We start from the raw sequence: 26235 nt of genomic DNA on the forward strand, positions 1-26235 counted from the left end.
TGATAAATTAATTAGCAAATAATTGCTTCTCTATATGCATTTATTACGCTAAGAATACTGTTCTGCCCGTTGAGATCGTATTTCACAGTTGCTACCTATTCCTGTAATTTCCTAGTTGTGAATTATATATACACATGGACCAGTTTCAGCAATGAAGTAAAGATTGCCTGGAAGAATTTAACTTTGATCGTAATTGGGTTAAAAGCGGTATTGATGTTATCATTCTGAGATCATAATCAGTGTTATCTCAAAAAATTGGTTTAATTTTCTGTAGGAGAAGTGGAATAGTGGGAGAGAAAAAGAAAAGGTGTCAAAATTTTAGTTACTTATTAAAACATCCTAGTTTCTCAGAATTCTCTTACAACATGTAATACTTCCTAAGGTAACCCATATCTAATACTAATATATCATTTGAGGAGAGACTCTAACCTTAATTGTCAAATAGCAAAATGTCCTCTTCTGACTTTTTGACTGGAATATAAACTTACAAAGGGAATTTTTACTCATCTAAATTCAGTCCAATTATATTAAGTTTATGGTGACGTACCTGAAGCAGTTTGTCTCCCCTCCCATTCCACAAGTGCTCACGCATCCCAGTTTGTTCATTCAAACACTCCTCTTTGTCCAGTGGGATTGCACAGGTAATCTGAAAAATGCAAAGCAGCTTCAAATTAAATGGTAAATAGCGGAAGAAGGCTAAGAACATGATAAACTATCTTCTTGGCAATTAGGTATCTTAAACGTATAATTGTTCACAAACCCAGAAAAGATTTTCCCCAAACACTAGATTGACTCTATCTTCAGCAAAACATGGCAGTCATCACATCACACAGGCATTCACCCAACTTGTTTGACATTGCTTTGTAAGTGTAATTTATGCTGTACATCTCAACTACATTTCATTTCTGGTGTTGAGAAACTTCAGAATGGGTTTCTATTCTTATTTAAGCAAACAGTCATCTCATGGGGCTTCAGTGAGTGTTCTTGACCAGTGTTTCCTTGCAAAGTTGCTTTTTCCCCTTACTTCTTTTTTCCACTCTTCTGCAGCAGTTTGTAATGTCTGTCCCCCATGCCCAGGAAAAAAAAACAAACCTAAGATATGTAATCGGTGATCGATGCTTGTAAATAATGCCTTTTTAATATCATCTTAATTTATCTTTTTATTTTGCTTATTTGTGAAACAGTGCTTTGTCAAGCATTTAAGTGAGCATTTTCAATCATATGACTTTGAAGCACTCTTTCTGTCTTGATCAAAGGATAAACTTGCGGTTAGCCAATATCTTTCATTCTAGCAGGCTAATGCAGCAAATATTTCTGTGTAATGTTGGGGTCAACAGAATGAAAACAATGTCTGCAGTTCACAGAAAATCATACTTTTTTTTATGGGCTGGAAAGTTCAGGTGGAACCAATGCCTCACACTTTGTCTCTTTATTTAAACTGATAATAATCCCCACATCTAACCACTTCCTAGGTTGCAATGAATAGCAGCCTGTGAAACCACAATTAATTGAAGCTAGAAAACCACAGTTTTTGATGTCTGTGTTCTGTAATTAGTTCCACGTATTCTACATGAAATCATCAAAAACACCCTGTATTCCTGAATCAGTGAACAGGGAAGTAAGAAACTGAGGGAGAAAATATTTTAAGTATAAACACAAGCAGAAAAGTATGTTTTGGTGTGTAAATATTAATTTTCAAATGGGTGTTAAAAAGCCTTTTATAAAAAAGGTGGATGTGAGAAATAGAATGAGCAATGACTCTGTAGAAGGCTTTGCAACTCTTTTAAAATTATGCTTTTGAAATAATAATTGAAAAAAAAACCACTTACCAAACTCACCTTCTTTAAATGTAGGGGTAGAACAGCAGTGTGTAAATGGGTTAAGGTTAGTGCAGCGTTTTTCTTTTCTTGTGCAGGTAGGTGTCCAGCTTCCCAGCACAGTGGGCGTGCAGGAGCAGAGAAGTGAGGTGAGATGGTGCGCAGCTGTGTGCATGCGGGGGGAGCCCTTTGAGTCCGTGTGATGGTGCTGGCAGTTCTGGTTGCAGGATTGTGGCCACAATCGATGCCTGAATAGACTTGGTATTTAAGACATTACAAGGAAAACTAATGGCCTGGTTGAGAACATAAGTCAGCATCATTTTTCCGTTATTTCTGCTACAGGCTGTGCCACCCTTACTTGTGTTATGTTAGCAAGCCCAAATTAATGTGATTATATTGCATTGGGTCTGGCTGAGCCCCGTGGCAGCCCTCACAGCGCTCTGCTTGTGTCAGTAGCTGGAAGGGTGCTGAATACACAGCGGTGTCTGACCACTGCTGAGCAGCGCTCGCACAGCATCGGGGCTGTCCCTCCAACCTTCCCCCTCCCTCACCAGCAGGCTGGGGGTGGGCAAGGTCTTGGGAGGGGACACGGCCAGGACAGCTGACCCAGAGTGACCAAAGGGGTGTTCCGTACCCTATGACGCCTATTCAGACATAAAAGCTAAGAGAAAGGAGGAGGAAGGGGAGGCATTTGTTACTGTCTTTTGGAGCAGTTGTTACACATACTGAAGCCCTGCTCCTTGGGAAGTGACCAAACATCACCTGCTGCTGGGCAGCAGAGAGTAACATCTTGTGTTTTCCTTCACTTCTGTGTGTGCACAACTCTTGCTATTGCTTCATTAATCTGCCTTCATCTTGACCCACAAGGTTTTGCCATCTTATTTTCTGCCTACCCTGTTCTGCTGAGGAGGGGAGTGATTGAGCAGCTTGGTGGGCACCTGGTCCAGCCAAGGTCAGCTCACCACACACACACACACACACACACACACACGTATATATATATATGTGCATAACAAAAGACTTGATCAAGGTGACTGTTCCAGTTAGAGATATTTTGGCCACATTTGTCGACAGTGACAGTGTTATAACTGAAGCTCTTTCAGGCTTAATAGCAGTTGATTGATTTACTAGCGGTCTTCAGGAGAATAAGATTTGCTCTACAACATACTGGATTTCTTAATACTATGGGTTTATTGCTTGGTAGACTTCATCTTTCCTTTTTCTTTTTACATGTGTCAAGGAAAGGGCTGAGAAGGAATTGCATGTGCAAAGGAAAACATATTTCTTCATTATAAGAAAAGTCATTATAGGAAAATTCATTACAATTAGTTTGTTTGAAAGTTGTTGTTTTTTTAATAACACCAAGAATCAGGCTGAGGCAGTTACTTGTAGTCGTGTCGTTAAAATTCAAGCTGTTCTATTTTAATAGATTTGTTCATGCTGTAAGCAGCACAATTTCATGCAAGCCTACTAGAAATAGAATGAAGGAGTCCGCTTTGAAAACATCTTTGAAAGATCCATTTTAAATTGCAGCCACAGAAACTGAAAAAGAGGAGCATGGCAGAAATGCATCTACTTTTATTTTATAACTGATGATAAAACCATCTTCTTAAATGGGCTATATTACATACTGTTTTGAGGCTTCAGAAAAATTGTATATCATACCACCAAAGAAACTTCTGCTGCTCCCAAGGAACCAACTTTCATTAAAACCTGTGACACCTTACTTTTCTTCAAGAGAAGGTAGATACATTAAAGTCCAAAATCGGAATAATTTCTCTGATTTACATATTCTCACGTGAGTTAAGGGCTTGTGGGTTGACAAGCAACAAAAAAAACAAAACATATTTTACTACCAAATATTCTATGTTTAGATATACAGACATGCAGTTACTGATTTTTATTACAGCATTAATAGAATAAATCTGAAGGGTACAAAAGGAAATATAATCACTGAAGAAAAATGTGTAATAGAGTTTGGTTGTGTATACAGAAGATCTTGAGCCATAGCTAGTCAATAGTATAGATATTAAGATTCTTTAGAATTAATTTGTTTCTAGAATTCAGCATTTCCCTCAGCATGATTTTACATGTTTTCTATAAACAGCAAGGTTAGCACATAGATGCTGTGTAATGCAATCACAGAAATGCAGGGTTGAAGGGATCTCAGTGGGATCTTTTCTGAGGTGTTTTCCTGCCCTAAGCAGGGAGCAGATAGACCAAGCTCATTTTTTCTAGATATTTGTACTGTTCCTTAAGTTCAGGAATGAAGATTTCGGAGATTTCCCCTATCATCTATTGCACTGCTTTACATAGTATGATTTTTTTTTTTCTAATATGTAACATAAATCTTTGCTATCGTTGATGGACTAGGGAACAGCTGATCATCTGATGCTTTCTTTGATGTTTGTTATCACATCTCCTGTCAGCCTTGTCTTGTCAAGATTACAGGAACTTGTATCACTTGCTGGGATTTTTTATCCATAGTTCATGTTTTGTTTTTCTTCTTGCTCTTTCCTCTGAATATTCTCTTTCTCTGCCTAATTTTACAAGTGCTGGAGATAAATCTGAAGACATTATTTCAGCTAAGACCTGTCTGGCAACTCAGTAGTCTGGGTTTATGGTGCTGTTCTGAATAGATCTGAACGAGATTTGCCTTTTCATAACAGGATCATATTGTCTCCTATTCAGGTTTTGTTCCCATGTAACACTGTTTATTCTACTTCAAGACTTCTGTGCTTACAATATTGCATTTATGGTTTTCATGTTTTACTCCTAAATGCAAGGGTGTGTGTGTGTAAGCGTTTTTCTTAAATTTCTCTGATTTTGCCTTTTAGTTGTTGTGTAATCACATATACTATACATGAGTGCCCAATATATTTGAAAGCATAATGAAGTAACGAGATGGGAATTAAGAAGAGATCTAGGCAGTGGAAAATATGTAGGTAGAAGTGATCCAGCTGAATGTTAAAGAGAATGTCAGGACAATGTTATGGTTAGCAGTATAGAGCTATAAAAGCTAGCTCACAATTTACAAATCTGGCTTGTTCAAATGGTGTGAGAGTGTTTCTGTGGACAATGCAGCCATAGCCTCCACCGCACTTTTTGGGTTGTGACATGTATGCTACATATAAAGTAAATTTATATATGACGAGTAAACAGTACAAAATGTTTTCTTCATAGATCTTAAAATAAGGTAAACCTGTAACATGTTTGATGGCACAATGAACAGATATATGAGGGCAGAGCTGAGGTTCCTTCCCTGTAATGTAATGTTTTGTTCAAGGACTTTCTACCTCCAAGGCAGGACAAGCTCTGATCTGCAGTGTCTGCTGTACAGGAATGTTGGGTGTGTTCCTTTATTGTGATACGAAATGAACAGAAACCTGTTGTGGAATGCAATTTAACATGTATACTAAAGGATCCAACTAAAATTGCATCTACTGTAGAAGTAATTTTCATTGTCCTTGCCAAATACACTTTGCAGTTGTAATAAACCGTCATTCCTAGTGTTTAATGTTTGATGAACCTCCTGTGAACCTACTGGGATAAGTAAACATTTTCTTAACAACAGCTAGTCATTTCTAATACCTAGAGGGATGTTAAAGAGCAGTTCGTTCCCTGACTCCAAACACTTGCTGCTGTTCCATTTGGTTAAGCTTTTTATAAGTATTCATATATTTTGAGTAAAATGAGTCATTTTAAAAAAGGTCTGCAAACATGATGTCCTCTAATTACGGCTGACCACATCCCCTGTCATAGAAGAATGTACGAAAACTTCTTTCTATTCAGAACAGCTGCACTTATGTTGATGTTTATTCCTTATAAAGTACTGTCTGTCAAGTAAGAGCTAGAGCTCTGTGTACTGAACAACAACAAAAATGCTTCCGTAAATCATAAATGTAACAGATGCAAGTGTGTTTCCTGTATAAATTTTGGGTGTGTCTGTGAACACAGTGATTAATAATCGCAGGAACCCCATTTGCAACAAGATCTGAGCAAACATTTGTTGAACTGTATCCACATGCTCGTTGCATTCTGATTGGGTGATTCTCTTTTTGCATTGACTTGTTTGTGCACTGAGTCTCTTTACTCCTTGTCCAATTACAATGACATTCCTCCTTTTAGATGATAATTTCACATTTTAAGCATAATTCAGATTGTTCTTCTGCAAATCCTTCTCCTAACTGCAGTAAAAGCTATTCTGCATTTCAGCCTACAACAGGTTTCTTTTTTCAAGTTACAACAGGTTGTACAGGACGTGCATAATATCAGAGTTTCAGTGAAAGAAGTTAATCTGTGATGGGATACTTTTGTCCTTCCCTTTCTGCTAAAATCGGTTAGATCTTGTAGCCAGGGGTCTCTGTACACTAAATATGACTGTTGAATTGAACTGTAAAAAAAATAAAAATAAAAAAATTAGGATGTCATTACAAATACTGAGAAGGCAGATTGTCTTTCTTGCTCTCAGTATTTGGTATATAATTCTTTATTAAAATGTTTCCCTTCCAGAAAGGAACTGCAGGTGTAACACAACATTCATCAAAATAGAATGTTCTAGAAAATATCATTTAGTGAACAAAAATATATCAATTGCAATGCTACTGTCTATATATATAAAGAAAAAATAATCAGGTTCATCCAATACAATTAAGTGGTGGATAGCATATACAATATTTATACTTCTCTTTTATTGACCCTACACATATTTTCACAAAATGAGGGAAAGCGTTTGCTTATACCAGCATGTGAAAAACACTTATTCAGCTGTCTACTCATACATGCATTCACGTATCTTTGATCTGTCAAAGGATATTTTGGTCCAAAGTGGTGTTATTAGTGTTAAAAGCAGCCATGAACTACCCTAGTGCCTTAATCACAAGCACAATTCAAGCACAAACCAAAAAACAAGTTACATTCAGAGTTCGTAGCTGAACTGTAGAAAGGCGGTAGTGGATATGTACAGAAAGCCATGAAGCGACGCAATAATGGACTCGTTTTAGAAGGGTCTCTGTAGTGTTGTATGTCAGCTTTGTATGAGGAGAAAACATCACCTTTATTGGAAAATACAGTAAGAAATCAGTACGGAGTTGTGCCCTGGAGCTGGGCATGAGCCTGCAGATGGCCTTCTAACCATGAGTGAAGACTGATGGGCAGAGGATAAACTTTCATTGTCCTTAAATACGATGATGAGCAGTTTGTATAATAACGAAGAGTTGATAGGAAGGAAGATAGGGAGGACACGGTTACTATTTCAGAAAATACTTTGTGTTTTTAAACCTTAACGCCCAGGAATCAGCAGCAGTGCCACATGACGTGATTAACCCGCTGTCCTGAGCAGGGGCCATCGAGGTGGGAGGGTGCTGCCAACCCCCGCTACAAGGGCTTCAACCAGGCCTCTAGCAGGTGCTTACAAAAGATGTGTGTTCCCTCACATTCCATGCATTGAAATGGCTCACTGCCACCGTTTATCTGTTTAGGACAGTTCTGTGAATATTAAAAAAATAAAAGTGCTATCAGACTTGGAGATGATGATTTTGTAGACATTGGGGGTTTTGGTTGTGTTAGCGCCGTACTGCGGGACAGCACATTTGCAGGACTTTCTCCAAACAAAGATTTTTATGAGTATCTAGTGAGAGAAACTGTACTTCAATCAATTATTTTGGGATTACACAGTCTACTGTGTATTGGCAATTATAGAGTCTACTGTGTTTTGGCAAATACACAGTATTTTCTGTCATTTTCATCAGGTACTTTGTATCAACACACAAGCACAGACATCATATTCTTTAAAATGTGTATACAGATACTAGTATATACTATATATATACACACTAGTGTATATATATATACACTATATACTATATAGTATATACTGACCACATACAGATACTGTGGTCTGAATTAAACTAAATATTTTTATTAAGCATTCAAATAATACAAGAAAGAAAATTATCTACTGGGTTTTAACTTTTTAGAGTTGCAGTTATAGTCCTATTCGCTACGTGCATGAGGTAGATAAACGTCTATTTTTAAATGTATCACATATATTTGCTTTGAGAATGTTATAACGCGAGTTTCTCTGAAGGTCAGAAATGAAAATATTTTGCAGTTATTGCTAGGATACGGAAGGTAGACTTACTTTTTCTTATGGCATATATATATATATGTGCTTGTATGGGGTGGGGAGAGCTCACTGTAGATTTTGTTCAAAGTCTCAGAAGAGAGAGATGTATAAACAAGAAGATGGTGCTCGCTAAAAAATAAGGGTTTGGAAATCGTTGCAGTTTAGATAGTACTCTGCACAAGTGTACTTTACAGTAGCCATATATACTGTATATAATAATTAGGGATTATATACCTAAAATTAGTTTGCATATCTACAGTAATCTGAAAACAAAAAAAATCATTTGAGGGACTCTTGATGAAAACTGACATACTGATTTCCCTTTAAAACTTTTTGTCATGGTTCTGACACAGCGTAGTATAACTTGTGCTGTACTATTAGACCTGATTAATCACAGACTTAAGTGTTTGCTTTTAAATCATAGAATCCTTTAGGTTGGAAAAGACCTTTAAGATCAATGCTCCCTGTTAAACTTGGTACATGTTTTAGGGGGCGGCTGTTTGGCTACTGGGTCACAATGTGTCCGAGTCGTGAGAGGGCTTGCCTTTCTTTGAGTCTTCTATCTAGAATCTTCTCGTTTAGTACTGTCTCCACAAATTCCTAATGTAAGCAAATATAGTAAAAACCCATGGCAAAGGTAGAAAGGCATCAAGATTTTACTTCTCTTGCAGTTAGGCTGAATCTGCAAGCTTTATGGATTCTAGGGGTTGCAGGGATTGCATGCGTCGTGGTTTGAGACCTCCACGGTCGCCACAGATGCTGGCAACACAGCTTTCGTTATACCTCTTCTCTCCTTAATTAACTGAAAGAACAAATCAGTGGATGAAAATTCTTGCCCAGAAGAGCAGAATCACTGCATCATTTTGTAGAATAACAAATACTTTCAGTAGAGGAGAGACAGGAGAGAGAAAACTGGCAGTTGTGTAGTGTAGTGCTTATGAAATCCTTATGAAGTCGTGTGCGCTGTTTCGGTGAGACTTACCAGATGCACTGAAAAAATCAAGAATTCCATGCAACTGCATCCAAGACAGATAGTTCTCTGTGTGTATATATTTCCTAGGAATAGAAAACACAACTATCATGATGAAGTGTATTGACAATAAGGTCTTCCATACAATACATTACTGTGAACGTTAGTTTTCTTTTTGCACTTAAAAATGAATCAGCGTGGATTATTACAATACATGTGATCACAGGAAAAAGCAAAATTTACTTTCATACATATGAAAACCCACATACATATGTCATATGTGTACACATACATGATTATAGATATTTATGAAGAGAACTAACCAAATCACTGAAGTTTTTTGGAAATGGCTTCCAAAGATTATTGCTGTTGATGGCATCTTCTGAGAGTTTATGAACTTTGCTGTCTCGGTGTGTTTTTGTCTTCACAAGAGTGGCTTTCACACCTATGCTGTGTATTTCAAAGGGTGTCAGTGTGCACAGGATTCAGGCAAAAACTGCAATTTTCTGGAAGAAAGCTGATAATTAGTGACATCCTGTGCTATTTCCATGCTGCTGATTTCCTTGAGACCACCTCCTAGTTGTTTCCAGCACAATTAGAATTCCAGGCCTTCTCTGTGAACTGCAGAGAAACTCTCTTTGGGGGAATATTTAATGCTTTTCAAAAAATACATTTTATCTCAAAACTTTAACCTGATGAAAAGTTAGGCTGCTCCTAGTACTGCTTCTACATGTTCACACCTGTGTCAGGCAAAGACAGAAAGCCACGAACGGATTCACTTTCCCTTGTGACCTTTCTCCTGTTGACAGTCATGGGAAGAAGAGCAGAAATGATGCACAATTTGGGAAGCAATCCTCAAAGTGCCGTAGTAACAAAAATACCGATGTAGAGTCTGGAAAGCCATCTCTGCTGGCTTTAAGATGGAAATCGGTGCAAGGGCATGAATACTCAGCAAATGAAGTCCTTGGTGAGATAAAAGGAAAGCCTTGCATGTAGCCAGCAAGAGAGGCTGGACAAGCTTTTGATAAGTGATTGTAGCACAGTGTAAGATCAGAAAATGTAGGGAGCCTGTGAAAGGCAGAGAGCTGGAGGCACAGTAAGGAAGAGGGAGGCTGTCACCCTGCATTCTGGATCTCATGTGCAGCGGCTGATTAAACTGAGGAGGGTTGGTACCCCTACCTGTGTGTCATTTGACTGGCAGAAGTTACGTCCCTGAAGCGAAGATAGCTGAACGAGATGCATGTTTACTTCAGTGCCATTGGAGCTTCATTTACCAGACCTACCTACTTACCAGCCCTGGAGCTGCTGTGTCTCATGCAACCAGCCTCGCTGCTGTGACGGTAACTTCAGCTAAAAAAGTACAAAGTGCACAATGGATGGGAGCTGCGCCGGCATTCCTGGCTTCCATCTCTGTCAGATGCAAGTAAACATCCTTGCCTTATTCCCCGGCTTTGGCAGTCTAAATTGATTATCTGCCTTTGCTCCTACTTTTTTTTATTTCTTTTTTTTTCTTTTTCTTTTTTTTTCTTTTTTCATTCCTTTGCTGGAGGCACTAGAAGAGAATCCTGGAACTTGAGTTCTCTTCTTAGGTGGTTGCACACAACCCCAACTACAGCCTCACTTCCTTCTACATTGCTACTTGAACAGACTAATTTGAACAGGACTAATATTTTGCATAGCCATGGTGCAGGTTAATGTCGCACAGGGATGTCTTTATAAGTGACAGACTCTCACAAATGGATTAGCTTTTTTGTACTGCATGCATGCAAGCAAGTAAAAGCTTTCAGGATTTCTAGAGGCTTTTCACAGTTATTACTGCATGTACTCAATGGGAAAAAAGAAAGAGCTGTTGTTATGCCAGGAAGCTTCTATGTCCTTAGGGCAAACTCAGGAAGAGCTGGATACCTACTCTCCCTCATATCTTCTAACGAAGCTAATAGGAGGGCTACCTGTGATTATAAAGGAAGAAAACAGGCTTTCTTTATTGTGAGCGTTACAAGAATGTGCATGTACTATTAGTTTCAAGAGCATATCTGTAAATCTAAGCAGGACTTGGAGTGTTCCTGTATAATAATTAAACAAAAAGCTGTACATGTATTTCATCAGAAGAAATATTTTATTTCTTTCAAGGTACTGATCCTAGTTGGTTTTTGGAGGAGGAAAAGAGGTTCATCTGGAGGTTTTCCTTGTTATGGAGTCCCTTCTAGTTTGATTAAACCGTACTGATGTTTAATAGTTTCTCCAAACTGTGCCAACTGATGAATGGGTTTTCACTCAGAAACTGCTTGACGATGTTTCTTCAAGACAAGAAATCCAAAAAATGGGGATTTTTTTTGTGGGGAGAGAATTATTTTAGAGATATTATTCACTACTTGTAACTGTCCTCTCGTGCCAAGTGTTTGACTCACTTGTTTTTGTTGCTGCAGTCTTGACCTGGTGATTGCGTTATTAAACATGAAATTCCTCGCTCCTGGCTGCAGCAAAATAACAAAATTACTTCTTGCCTCTCCTTTAACTGGAAGAGGGTAGTGTCAGTACCTTGATAGTCCTGCCTAATGAGCCAGGTGCAAAAGGAAGGCTTTCCTTAGATTGTGATGGTGCTTAAGAGCTGATCTTGTGTAGATTGTAGGCGAGTGCTGTTTTGTTTTGAACTGTTTATCCTTGAAGCAGGTTCAGTGGATGGAAAGTGGCAGGATGGGAAAGGTTATAGCATGCAGTCTCATATCCAAAGTTTTACCCTTTATCTCTAAAATACTTCTGGATTCTTCAGATAACCCAATCATGAGCATCTAATAAATGCCTGTTGTATTTGTTCTCTCTCAGAACTCGTGAGGTCAAGGAATTGCCCTTACGCTGGCTTTACAGGTTTGATAAGGCTGTGTTACAAACCTATATGCTAAGAAATTCCTGGTGCCAGAGTGAATCTAAAAATGTTTGTGTTAGCCATCACTGCACTCCTGGTTGTGCTGGCTTAGCTGTTGGAGGTCTGTGCTGTGAATAAGATTGTGGTTAAAGAAAAAAGGAAATGAGAAATACTCTTTTTCAGAAAGATTACTTTGTGTTTGTGATGCAGCCACATACAGAGTCATGCTGGTGTAGCAAGGAGATGCTGCTGCCAGATGCTTTACCATGAAGCTGTGGCCTAAATGCGGCGCTGAGGATCATACAGGAAATATGTGTCAGAACAAAAAATTAATCACAAATCTACATACTCAATCATTCTTTAGCTTTGAGCTTCAACTAGGTAATTTCAGATGCATTTGTTGCAACTTTTGTTCAGACTTACTGCTTCACTGGTGGTTTTCTTCTTTTCTACTTAGAGGAGCGTCCTCCCCTTTCCCCCTGGAGAAAGAGGGTAGATGGGGCAGCTTTGATTCCTTTAATAGGGTACAACTAATGTTGTGAGCACACTAAAATGCATTTTACTCCCCAAGTTTCTTCTGGGGTACTGTTATGTATAATCTTCAGGGCTGGGTAGTTTTGTGAAGTTAGTCTATATTATTTATTTCCTTCCTGTTTTCCAAGCCCGTATCTTAAACTGTTGCCTAAATTTGGTCAATTTGCCTGTCTTTTATACTTGTGAATGCCTTTAGGGATTTCTATAAGGTATTTGTTTTGATAGTGATGTACACATGGAGAAATACAATATAAACTGACCTAATGAAAATTCAGTTTGATCCAACACTAATTGTCATTCTTGGCATTCTACAGGGCAGCAGAAAGCCCTGTGTTTTCTTCTCTGGTTTTCATTCTGAATAATTTTAATTAAAGTAAAGATGCAACTGTTTGGCTCTATCTTGGTTTTAAACATGTTTATTCTTATTAAAGTAAATTGAAGTTGTTTCTTGGGCACAAAAATAAAAACAACAGTGTGTTTTGTGTACTAAAGGAATCATTTTGAATACAGAACTTGGTGTACTTTTCAAATCGGCCTTGACAGAAATTATTGATGGTCAGGAAGAAAAAAACCCCAAACTTAAAAAAAAAAAAAAAAAGGGTGGTCTCAAGCCTAAAACATTGGTATTAATTGCAGATCTGCTGTTATGACAGAAAAGGTATTAACTGTCAATTAGCATTTATTGTAGAAAAGCTTAGAGAACATCACTTCCCAGTAAGTGGTCTCCATCAGGAAAGCTATCTTGGATAGCTGCTATACCTAAGCAAGTGTCTGCTCTCTTGGATAATGTCTCCTCTGTCAGCTAAAGAGGTGTCTGTTATATCGAAGGTTGGTTATGTGCTAGCTGACCTGTTAGGGGAGACGTGATATAGTTCCGTGGAGTAAGTTAGGTGATGTCAGCTGTAGAATAGATGTACAGTTGACAGGGAGCCATGACAGTAGCAGAAGAGACATCTTCACTGTCTGCCATCAACATGGTGCAGCAAAGCTGCTCGAGCTCATCAGTGGTCCTCCTGTGAGGCCTTCACACCACTGGTCTGCACTGAAATTGCATCTCTGGGACCTGCTGAGTACTGCTCTCGGTAGCGCTGCACAGGCTTGACAGCACCAGTTCGTGTCAGGCTTGCAGGTGGAGGCAAGGGTCACAGAAGGAATGTCAAGAGAGATGTAGATTAAATTCTAGGCACGTGGATTTTCATCTGAGATTATTTAATGGGAATGAATTATAATAGAAGTGATGGATTTGCTATAAAGTGGGGAAAAGCTCCATTTAAGGAGCATTTCAGCATTTTGAAGTTGCAACTATTATGCTGTATTTCAGAGTTATACTAAAGATTTGTATTTCCTTGTTTTAAACCATATGTCCCACCAATGAAGTTGAGTTTTAATTTCTTGCATTAAGTCATTTTCCTGTTACTTTCTCGAAAAGTAAAACCTTACTGCAGTTGTAAACAAAGGACCCATGACACACACCAGCAGGTGTGAACACAAAAAAAAATTTGTGAAAGCAAAGTGGAATTATAAATTGCTTAAAATTGTCCAAGATATAATTTCAGTCAAAGGAAGGAGTACCATTTATGCTGCCCTGGATGGTCTAGCTAAAAGGTTTAAATGATAAAATAAGTAGTATCTATTACCAAGTAAAAGCAATGTATAGTATAATTTGAATTACCATTTATATTAAACAATTTATTGAAATGAGTTTTCATAAAGGTTATTATGTTATAAATATAACTTACAGCATTTATAGCTTAATGATATCAAATATCTTTATTTTTTGGTGCATTTTAATTATTTAAATGGTCTAAATTAAGAGATTGGGAAAAATGTTCTTAGTCTTGAGATTTTAGCTATTCTAAAATGTTCATCTTCAAGGTTGTACATTTTTTCTGTTTCAGCTGCCTTTTCTTTATGTTTTGGCTTGCTCTGAGAACGATTAGAAAGTGATGACAGTTTAATTGTGTTACCATTAAGTGCAATGCTTCGCCATATCCTCATTTAACATTTTAAACTGAGGAAAATGCCTACTGAATCCAGAAAAATGTAAATTGATGTGTTAGTTCCTATGTATGTATTGCTGAGTGTGCATGTTCTAAGTTGTAAATGTGGAAATAGATTTTAGACCAACAAATTTTCACCTGGAATCTATCCATTGACGACAAAAAATCGCAGTAGAAGTGGGACACTGAAGTAAATTCTTCAGCTGGAAACAAAATAAAAGATAGGTACTAGTTCTACCATTTCATCCTTATTTTGTTTTTCACCTTAGCCAAACCCTACACCTTCAAACCAGGAAATGTGACTGTTATGAATACATCACCGTGGAGAAAAACAGGAAGAAAAATTTTGGAATATTTATTTTTTCAACCATCTGAATTACAGTGTCACAGCGCTATTTTGAAACTTGCTGAGTAGCATGTTTTGCTAAGAGCAAATATTTAAATTATAGACCAGAATCTGTTACTTTATTATCCTAACCTAATAGATGGATCAACATGTTATTATTTTTATTGTGGACAGTGGAGAGAAGAGGAAAAGAAATATTTTAACTTTTTTGAAATCCTCATTCACTGAGAATGGGAAGGAACTATTTTGTTTGCTATTAGATTAGCAAGATGAAAATATGGTAAATTTAATGGTAGCAGCACACTAGATCTATGTTTTGTATTATTTTTGCAAGACTGCCAGTTAAAAAGCAGTATAAATTATTTTAGTGACTGCATTTCTTGAAGATGAAGAGAGAAGAAACCTTGAAGCAAAAAATAGGAAGGGCATGGTGGTTACTTCCATTTGCTGCCCTTTCAACCACACATTTAGCTGAAACCAAAAATGCATACTTAATAGAACTGAGAGCACAGAAAGGAAAATATAATTACTGGTATGAAATACAGCTATCACAGGCATATGTATTTTAGAAAACTGCTGTTCAGTAATCAGTGTTGCAAGGATTATTTTATTTAAAAATGTTTCCTGCATAACTTGCATTTCTCATAAATTTCTTTGATTGTTTTGAAAAAGTAAGTGAATTCAATTGATCTGACATTATAGATGTAAAAAATTACAGTATGAACACACATTAGAGTACTGGGAGTGCCATTTTGAGGCTAAGTGGTATGAGGATTTCTAAATATATAAATATATACATATAAAATAGAAATAAATATATCTATGTGTAAATTTTGTACAGTACTAACAGGTACTGCACAGGGAAGGGACAAGAAGCATGTTAGTTCACTTACTGGAGGAACATTCAGTCCTTCATTCTTAATATTATGTTGTAAGATTGTTGTAGGAAAAATCAGCAAGTGACCTCAGGAGGTCTCTGGTTTAACGCCTGTTCAAGGTAAGGTCAGGTCCGAGGTCAGACCATTGCTCAGGGCTTTATCCATCAGGTACTGAAAGCCTCCAACGATGGATACTGTGCAGCCTGGCTGGGGAACCTTTTCCAAAACCTGGCTGTACTTACAGTGAATCAATTTTCCCTAAATCTTCTATGGACTACACTTGAGAGCAGTGATGCACGTAGTCCTTCACATTTAAGTTCAAGATTTCTTGTCCTTCCCATCCCATAAATCAGCAGTATGTTCAAATCTTTCTTCATCCCTCTTATATGGTCCAGATAAATGCTCTAGCGGAGTGCTGTGGACATAATGTCTGTAGTGATGTCTGCCCATATAAACCCCTAAAGAAACGTACGGTGCTGCAGCAGCTTCCTGCTTAGGCTTTCTTTCCTGCCTTTTTTAATTCTTTTGAAAATACAAATCAATGCATAATTTTTAAGCAGATTGTAGAGTGAGCAAAGCCAGAAGTCTCACTGTGCTTGAATTGCCTGTGACTGAGTACCCCTGATCCAGCGAATTTGTCAGTGAGATTTGTGCTGTGGGAAAGTACATAGACATTTTCAGTACTCAATTTCAGCATTTAAGTACTTTTGATATCCTTGGGAACATGGGTTTTTTTCTTCTTAATGGAGAAATAATTATGGTAATGCCAGATGTTGTTATTACTCTGTTCATTATTGTTTAACCAGAAACATAATTCTTAGTACTGTATGAGACACAACTGGAGCTTTTTTTGTCTATAGATGAGAGCAGGAATATTTGCTGTCTTTGTGCAAGGGTATGTTCCTATTTTACATTGAAAGACAAGAAGACAATGACTGTGGCTAAGTTTCAGAGGAAGGGCAGCATGTGAAATGTGTGTTTCCTCAGATTTCTACAGGGATACAGTAATTGCCTGTAATGGGGCCATATTTTCAAGTCACTCTTTGTTCTATTTCTAAAATCTTGCCCGTCATTCAGTTAACTTCAAAGAACAGGTATAGTGGCATGCTGTCCTCAAGGCTAGAATGTAAGAAGTGGGAAAACTGTCTCGTGGAAGTTTGTTTACAATTATTGCTGAAGAATAATTAGGTACTTTTTGACTCTTGTCGTTTGTCTTATTAGGTAGACTGTACATTAGAAACAAGCTAGCCACTTCCAAACTTCCCTAGCTATATTAACTTCATAAAGTACAGCACTTCATCCAAGCAGGTCCATTAACCTTCTGACTGGTACTCTTCTCTTGGCTTTGGTTGCAGCACCACACAGAAGCACCTAGCCCATCATTGCTACCACCATCAGCCCTACCCTTGGATGTATTAAACAATGCCGTTGCTGGATTTAGTACTGTGGAAGAACTTATCCGATACCTTGAACCAGATCGGTGGCAACTGGATTTGGAAGATTTGTACAGGCCGACGTGGCAACTTCTTGGAAAAGCATATATTCACGGGAGGAAATCAAGAGGTAAATTACTCTTCTGTCTGGCCTTGCAGCTTCCTACGGGTATGTTTTCTTAACAAAGAAACAGTAATTAAGAGTTTCTTCACCTTGAATTTTGGTTCCAAGCAAGGAACATGTTAGAAATACATCAGAGATTATTGCTGTTAGCTATTTTCACTGTTATATATATGACAAAGGACAATAACTAAACACAAAACTTAAAGGAATTTAGTAGGATAAGGTAACAAACGGAAAAAAAAATACAGAAGCAGCCAGGGTGGTTTTCTGTAGGGAACCTGGGAGACCTTTATTTACCCAAAGTAGCAGGGCACCTTGGCTGGGTGACATAATCTGACTTTGTGGGTTTCTTATTTTTTATGGAGGACAAAAAATGTCTTTTTTTTTGAGGTAGGTAATTTCTTACACTTACTGTATCATGTGAACAGTTGGTTTATTGCCTTAGAATTGTTCCAGTCTCTACGCCATCTCTCAGAATTGAGAGCAATTAGCCAAATGTTTCTCTTCCATGATACCTCACGAAGTCCCTGTGCCCATGTCCAGTTTGCACATGCAGTTGTCAGTTTAATCAGATGTAAAGTACATGATGTATTTCAAGACTTGTGGAGTTCTTTCTTGTTCAGCAAGGCATTTTCTTCCATCTACATTAGACGTTCGTGAATTTTATACCACATATCACCCAGAGGCTGCCCACTATTTCATGTGTATGGATTGCATGTGGATGGATAGCATGCGGGCAGTACCTCCTTCCTTGCCCACCATACAGCTTGAAAATGAAAATATATGAGCATAACTGAATAGACTCCTCTGTTGACAAACATAAACTAGATTATCATCTGATCAGCAAGAAAAAGGTGGAAGAAGAACCTTTTCTAACTCAAGTTTTTGATGGCTAATTCTTGGATCAGAACCTAAAAATCAACACTTCTACCCTACCTGTATTGCTACACTCATCATGCACACAGCAACTAAGTCAGAAGTCAGAGGAGGAAGTGCCTTTAAAAGTTTTCAGCAGTATACCATGCCTTTCAGATAGTCATTTAACACTTTCTTAATTAAAAAGATTCAGTATTTGCCAAATATATGCCATAAGCATACAGTAAGTGGGAGAAAAACAAAATGTAATTTGTGAAACCTTACGTAAACTAAAATGCAGGTGTTCGATAACATCTGTATAGACAAAAGCAACTCCCTGCAAGACATATCTTAGAAAGAAGCTATCAGAGTAAATCTTTTAAAGACTTCTAATTAGATGCTGAAATAGATTTTTCCACTGAATAAACATATCACAGTATTGCCACATTTATCTTTGAGACCACCCTCAGACTGCATTACCGAGTGTAATGTAATAGCCTGAGGTGGAAAATGTGTCCATTTGAGATGACATAGTATTAACTGTTAGGGCTATTCGATAGATAGGGAAAGCAAACCTCTCTTTTTTCTTCTTCCCCCCCCCCCCCCCCTTTTTTTAACGTTATTCCTTCTAGTAGCATGTTTGCTGTATTTAAAAACCTTTTTAAGAAATGTTTGGGAGAAATACGTGCCCTAAAATTTCTGTTTTTTTAAAACTCTTTGATTCTGTAATTAGATGAAGTTTGGGTTTTTTTACAGTATTTCTGTGTGAAACCTAAATTACTGTCCTGCTTTCATAGACAAACATCAGTTTATGTCTAGATTAAATGAAAATGTAATTAAAAGTGTATGTTCCTTTATGTAGAGAGGAGTATTGTCCTCTACTCCTACTTAATAATTCATATGAAAAAGACTATATTTAGACAACCTAAATTCCACAGAACTTCTGTGTCTGATGTTTTCTCTGGATAAAATGCTTCCAAAAACTTCTAGCCAGGAAAGAAGAAACACCAAGTTCAGAGGCTTTGATGTCTAAATATAGTCCTAAATTCTTTTATAATATTAAACATACGTAAAAATAAAATATATTTTGCTGTGCAAAAAAATGATCCCATCACTTCCCACAGAAATCTATAAATAATCATTAGACCATATTCTGAAGTCTGCTTAAGAAGAGCCACGATGCAACCATAGTCCTTAGTAGATGCTTCTCTTTTATAATTATTTGGGGGTTTTATGGTTTTTTTACTCCTTATTTTGGGCTTTGTAACAGCTCTGTCCTATTGTAGAAGCCAGTAAGAAACTCAGACTCCCAGGAGCATCTCCAATGTGCTTGGGCATGAAAATCATCCTGCTGCTATTTGTGCCCACACACAAGTGCCCTAACCAGAATTTAATTTTTCATTGACTGAGAGCAGCATCCAGCTGGAAAAATGTTTTGGGAAAGAGGATTCCCCATGGTGCTTGATACATGTCCCAGAAGGTGTCAGACAGTTGCATTGCCAGTTGCAGAATACGGTTACTTTCAGGCTGGTGTGAACGTGGATTACTTCAGTTGTTTGTGCCAGTGAAGGCGCACTTTTCAAATAGATTTCACTGTAGACCTGCCTACATCTATATATTTTTCTCCCTGTTTTCCTTCTCCCCTCATTTTTATTTTAGTGTGTCCCATTCACGTGCTACTGCAGAGCCTTCCATTCCTCCTGAGCTAGTGCTAGACAAAAGAACTTTGACTGTTGTGTCAAACATGATACATGAGTGGAAGCCAGTTTGAAGGAGTGTTTAAATGTTCACATTATAACAGGTACAGTAACTCAGTGCACTTGGGAAATCCACATAACCTTTTATTGTGGTTAAGTAAACACTTTTAAGGGAATATATACATTCTCTCATCTAGCTTCATGCCCACAGTGTGTTAAAGTAAATTTTGGACAGACAGATACTCTTTGAAAAAGTAACAGCTTCATTCACACACTTCAAAGAGGTGATTATATAAGCACTAGATAAATTTGCCACAGACCTTTTAATGAAATTGAATTACATAAGGTAGGGCAAGGGTTCACTGTGAGGTATAATAGCAATATACCTTCACAGATTGTAAAGCATGGAAACCAAACATGACATTGTTAATCTCTCCTGAAGCCTGTTGTAACAGTAAGGCACACTAAAAGATATCTCTTAAGAGCTCACTGCGGTATCTTCCACAGAACCCTTTTAAAGTTTGAGTTTGCAGGTCTGAAGGGTTCAGTTTAAATTCATTCCAGTTTTGTGACAAAATGTGTAATACGCTGCTCATTTCAGCGCATTGCCCTTTTCTCTGTGTTGTAACTACAGCTAGTGCTGGGAAGTGGATGCCTTCCTCTGCTGCTGCCAGTAGGCAGGAGGTGATGGAGGAACACAGTGCCATTCGGTCATCTCTGTCCCGCTGGCCGGTGGGCTTGCTGGAGGAGGCATCCGTCTCCAGCTTCTGTTTTCAGTTTCTCATTGTGGAGGGCTGAGCAGCAATTGTGTTAGGTTGCATAAGCTTAGCTCCTTAAAATTCCCTGTATGAAGCATGTCAGTCTTCTCTGTAGAAATCTACCAGTAGAAAGTATTACCAGAACTAGCATTTCTGTCATTGTGCTTTAGGCGTTTTATCCTCATTGAGACAGTTCACTTATTACGTGTTTGAAAACATAACAGGAAAAAGAAGTATTCCATTCCTATCCGTAGTCCTTGATTAATAGAGGTAGACATGTCCACCCTCTAAATGACTGAGCCTAGAGCTATTAGCTGATCAGAAGAGCTTAAATCATTTCTAATTTCTCACAGTGATTCTCTCCCTCAGAAGTTTTGTCTCTCTTTTCCTTTGCTCACTTCTCAGCTTTCTCCAAGGAATGTTCTTGCAGTGTGGGAGGCAGGCTGGCATCCTATCAGTAACTTTATTGGAGTTATTACACACTCCTTGCTTTTAAAAATCAGATTGTTTATTTAGGAGCCTATGTTAACCTGATAGCGATGGTATGAAGTGCCACAGCTTGGCATTCACTGTAAGTACAAGCAGAAAAAAGGCTTCAGTGTGTTTAACTGACCTTTCACAACCATAAACCATTACTTATGGATGCCAGCATGTGGATATGGTCTGCAAAAGAAATGTTTGAACAAACATGGAATGAAGTTGCTGCAGAAAGATTTGCTCCTGCGACAGTACTAGTGAGCATTTCTACCAAAGAAATGCAGCTGCTAAATTCACTTTATTTCTTAAGTGTTGAAATGGAATTGAGGGGTGTTATCTTGCCTTGATAGGCTGAAGTTCTTCTTGGTGACCTCTAGAGGCTCTTTACACAGTCAGTAGAGGGAAAAAAACAGTATTTCTCTAGAGGGTGAATCAGATCAGGAATGTATTTTAGCTTTATTTTGTATCTTTTTGTTTATGAACTCCTCACAATAACTCTAAAGTATTTGTCCGTTAATATCAATGCACTGGGATATTTTTTCCCTAGTTTCTTTTTGATTTAGCTCTAAAACTAGTTGGTTTAAAGGTCTTTGCTGCTTTGTTTGAGACCTCTATTTCAGTCATCTCAGGAGCTGTATTATCGTAGGGTTTTCTTTTTTCCTTTTCTTTTTACTAGATAGAGTACCCCTGTGAATTAGACATTACTTCAGTTCCTTAGTGGTGGTAGGTGTGAAGAGAAACATCTCAGACAAAAGATCTCAGATCATGATTGTTATATTCTGGCTTTTCTGATATAAATGAAGTTACATTGCTTTTCACCAAAGTAAAAGTTGTATTATTTTTTTTCACTAAATCAATCCCCCCCTTTTTTTTATTTTCTTCCCATTCTTAACTGCCTCTTTCAAGGCATGTTTTTTCTTGGCTATGCAGCTAAGGTGAACCTGAAGGAGCTTGCCCTGTTTCAGGTCTTTTCATGAGCTTGCTGTTCAGCCATTGGTGTAGTGGAACCGTAGTGTGATACAGTGGAACCAGTTTATAAAGAAACTGGTGCCAAATATTAATTATCTTTAACTTGCACTTCATGTAAGGTGCTTAAAAGGAGGAGCTGTATTTTATTTGAGGCACCTCAAGTGAAAATGAAACCTAGAAAAGCAACAGAATTTGATATATGTGCTGCTATGAAGGAGAAAGGGAAAAGTGGAGCCTACTAACAGTTATATAGATACACATACTTGTGTGCTTATTCATTGTCTGTACAGTATTCACTGATGATGGCATAACTTTTGACATTCTTGGTCCGTAGAAGTGAGTTCCTCTTGGATACAAAGGATTTGATTCTTTCTTACGCTTCCATTGCCCTTGCAAAGAAGCAATAATTGAAATTTTAGCAGAGAAGAAGTTTGAATGCTTTATGCAAATGAATTAAAAATGTGTTTGGAGATTTGCAGGATTCTTAATTACTCTGTGTGTATCTCCAGTGCAAAATTAATACAGAATAACAACACTAGAGCTCAGAGTATGAGCATGAACAAAGGGAACTCCATTAGGGTTGATTTAATAAAACACCAAAGTTTGCTTTGTTTCATTTGAACCAACTCTGCCAGAGTTATAAAATAATTGGTGAATATTCCTATACAACAATTGTTCTATTTAGGTTTTGTGGTATCCGTATAACTGCGTGATTACACTTGTGTGCTGATCCTGTACCACTGGCACAAAAATGAACTTTCCTCAAGGGTTCTGTACTGCTGAAGTTGGTTTGCGCCAGTGAAGTTGGATTACGAATCAGAAAAGCACCAGTTTGTTTGTCTTTTTGCAGTGGTGGATCTCAACCTCCTCAAGGAGGAAGTGCGGCTGTATAGTTGTACCCCTCGCAACTTCTCAGTGTCACTGAGGGAGGAGTTGAAGCGAACTGACACCATCTTCTGGCCATTGTGTCTTCTGGTTAAACGTTGTGGTGGAAACTGTGCCTGTTGTCACCAGAGTTGCAATGAGTGCCAGTGTGTACCAACAAAAGTCACCAAAAAATACCATGAGGTACGTCATTTTTTTACATTTGCAGGCTTGGAAATACTGAAAGCCAATTAAGGAATTTCTTTTTACTATAGGAATGCACCACTGTATTGCATTTGTAGTTAATATATTTTTACTGTTTTAATGATGTGTTACATAAAAAAGTAATATCTATTAAGTCATTCCTAGGGTATTTGTTTACTGGTGCAGTTCAGGCATGTCACAACCACATCTCTTTATTCAGCTTTCTCTAGTGGTAGATGGGAATTTTATGAAGGAACAGCTATCTGTCCGTTGCCATTGTTATAAATCTGTAGCTAAAATTATTTATTATAGAATTATCTAATAATTCCATTGAGCTAACTATACTGTTGGCACTTAATAAAATGAAGTAGAAATATAAACTAGACGACTCTCTTTGATAAAAGCAAGTATCAGTTCAACATTTTTTAATTGATTTTATAAAGGGCATGATGTAAAAACAAAAATAATAATTAGTGGGCTGAATAAATTAAGAAATTCAGCTGAGGAAACCCTATTTCTTTTAATATGCTTCCTGTCACCCAGTATGTTTCCAGTGCAATCCAGCTCATAGTCTAGGTGTGTGATTAAGCACTTGCTGTTTTCTTGATGCTTGGCTTCTTCTTCAGGTTCTTCAGCTGAAACCACGGATTGGCGTCCGGGGATTGCATAAATCATTGACAGATGTACCTTTGGAACACCACGAGGAGTGTGACTGTGTGTGCAAAGGGAATACTGAAGGATAAACATGATTCAGTTATGCTGTTTTCTTTCAAAGCACATTCAATCAATGGCTGATTCTATTATGGGGCTTGTGCATTATCTCCTTCTGTAATCTCAGTTGTTTGCTTTGGGGATCTTCCATCTTCAAGATTTCCAGTGAGCTCTAAAAAGAGGAGAAGCCAAACTGGGATTATATGTTGTATGACAGCTCTGTTTGGAGGCCCATTGAAAGGATGGGAGAAAGGCATCAATGAGGGATTTAAAATGTATGTATTGTTTGTGTTCCCCACAATTTTCTTGACAATACATGGATTTATAATTTAGGAGTAAAAATAAAGTTAGAAGGCTCACATCATGGAGACTTGATCCTGCTGGCTGTCTCATTTCTACAGCTCCAGTACATCTGGCCTCTGGTTGAAAACACCTGAAATCTTTCTTTCTGTGTTCAACTACTCCTATGTACTCTAAATCAAAGCAGTCACTGTTGTATAAACTTGGGTTAAAACAGACTGTCTTGTTCTGAATTAAACTTAAATTGTTTAATGCTGGTAGGAAGGACTGGATTTTTCCATATGCTCTAGTAAAGCTCCTGCCTTTTAGAAAGAAGACTGGACAGTAACATGAGCTAAGGAAGCAAACGTTGAAAAGAACAGCGTCTTTGTTCTTACTACTATGGCTGATGATTTTTTGTTTGTTTGTTATTTTTTATCGTGTACATTTTTATACTCTCCTTTTGACAATATAACTATTTGCTTTTCTAAACTTGTTAAATATATCTATTTTTACCAAAGGTATTTAATATTCTTTTTGTTTTTTTATTACAACATAGATCAACTATTTTTTAGTTTTGTGAGACTTTAAAGCCAGATTTATACAGCTGGAGGAACAGAGATGTGGTTACAATGGGAAAGGGGGTTGATCTCCTTGCAGTTTGTTGCTACTCAGTGAAAAAATACGATCTTTTACCTTGGATGCACAGTAGTAATAAACAGAGATGTGTGGGTGAAGCTCTAAGCTTGCTAGCTCTGTGATGCTGAAAATATGAGAGACAGACCTTACTACAAGTGGTTTCAGAAGCTGACTTTAAAAAATCTCTCTCTCCATACTGGCCTTTGTTCAGGTAGAAAAGAAATGAGCATAGATAGATGCGTTCTGGCTTGTTTAACTCTTTAATTTCTTTAAAGTAGGATGATCTACAACATGAGAAAAGAAGCCCAGTGGCTTGCAGCCTTCATGATGCATCATGGTCCTGGGAAGGCAGCCTTGTTAATGTTGAAGTGTATGGTTTTCCATTGACAGTTATAGCTGTTTTAAGTACTGGTCACTCACAAGAACATAACACTCTTCAGTACAGTTTGATGAACTATGGTTTTGTTCTTATGTATGTTATATTCTTTAACCAATACACTTATCCCACCCTATGCAAATTGAAAAAGAAACAGTAAAGTATTTTGCTTGTAAAATGCTTTAACATTATGCCTAGTTTATTTTTTTTTGACTATTGGATTTGCAGATTGTAATGAATCACCAAATAAAGTAATAATGCTAATTTTGGGAGAATAAATGTTGCATATTTGTATCTGTTCAATATACAGTAACAGGAAGAGTTACAGGGTGATTTTCTAGTTACTATTTTGAAAGTCAGTTATGCAAACAAGTGTCTTCTGTTACCAGAATTTCCACTTGCTTTATTAATTCTGCTTTACTGTAGATCAACAAGAAGAAAAAGGGGAAAGAAGGAATGTAATGCTATTTGTACAAACACTCAGAGTGTTCAAAACTGTGTGGATGTGAAGCCATCAAGTTGAAATAGTATCTTCTGTTATTGTTTCCATCCTGCAAATGAGTTCTAATGAAAATTTGGAGGTTTTTGCAAGTTGGTATGACTTTATGATATCAGTTCTGGAACATTTTTGGGTGGCTTCTGATTTTGTCTTAGCTGGTCTGTTTTGCCCCACCTTCAACCTCCTACTGAACAAGAAAAATACCTGGTGTAAATGTGGCATATAAGTATCCAGTCCAAATATTAACCCTGTATCAGAATACAGAAATATGGTCACAGAAGAAAGCTGGTTTACTTGAATTCTGAGTCTTTGACCAGAATAAAGAGTGTTTTGCAGGTATTTTGGGGATTTTTTTGCATTAATGTTGTCCTTTTTTTGTGATTTAAAGGGCTTTTGAAAAGCAAGTTGAGATAAAAGCAGAAATCATAGCCTGTGGTATCATAATTCAGCAGAGGAATTGAAAAATGGAATTGCATTACAGACATTTCTGCTGCAGGAAATGCAGGAGGTCTTGTCCTTTCCGTAGACTGGCTAGTGGAAGAGGGCACACCGTGCGTTTCGGTGTAGGTTTTTGCTGACAGCAGAGAAATGGTAGTTTCTGGAACCATGCAGGGTATGGAGGGTAATGTTTTCCATACCTCACAAGTATTTCTTCTCTTGCCCCCACTCTGGCTTTGGCTCGCTTTCTTCCCTGCCAATTCCCTGCACCAGTTTCCTTGCTTGCTATAGACCTGCATCTGAACTCCTTATCCCTCTGCTCTTTACATCGCTGTTTGCAGCACTGCCTCTCTCACCTGGTGCACTATCGCCATCCC

The 26235-nt window shown here is 37.7% G+C and overlaps 1 protein-coding gene across 1 annotated transcript in view; it reads left to right on the forward strand.

The window, feature by feature from the left end:
* PDGFC (platelet derived growth factor C) overlaps positions 1-24175 on the forward strand; it is a 134757-nt gene extending 110582 nt beyond the window's left edge. The window contains exons 4-6 of the mRNA XM_037378028.1: positions 16891-17098; positions 22699-22916; positions 23543-24175. Of these exons, the coding sequence (XP_037233925.1) occupies positions 16891-17098; positions 22699-22916; positions 23543-23659 (543 nt within the window). The 3' untranslated portion in view covers positions 23660-24175. The remainder of the gene's footprint in view (positions 1-16890; positions 17099-22698; positions 22917-23542) is intronic.
* Positions 24176-26235: the final 2060 nt, after the last annotated feature.

This window comes from Falco rusticolus, chromosome 1 (genome assembly GCF_015220075.1).
Source record: "Falco rusticolus isolate bFalRus1 chromosome 1, bFalRus1.pri, whole genome shotgun sequence".
In the NCBI taxonomy this organism is placed as follows: domain Eukaryota; kingdom Metazoa; phylum Chordata; class Aves; order Falconiformes; family Falconidae; genus Falco; species Falco rusticolus.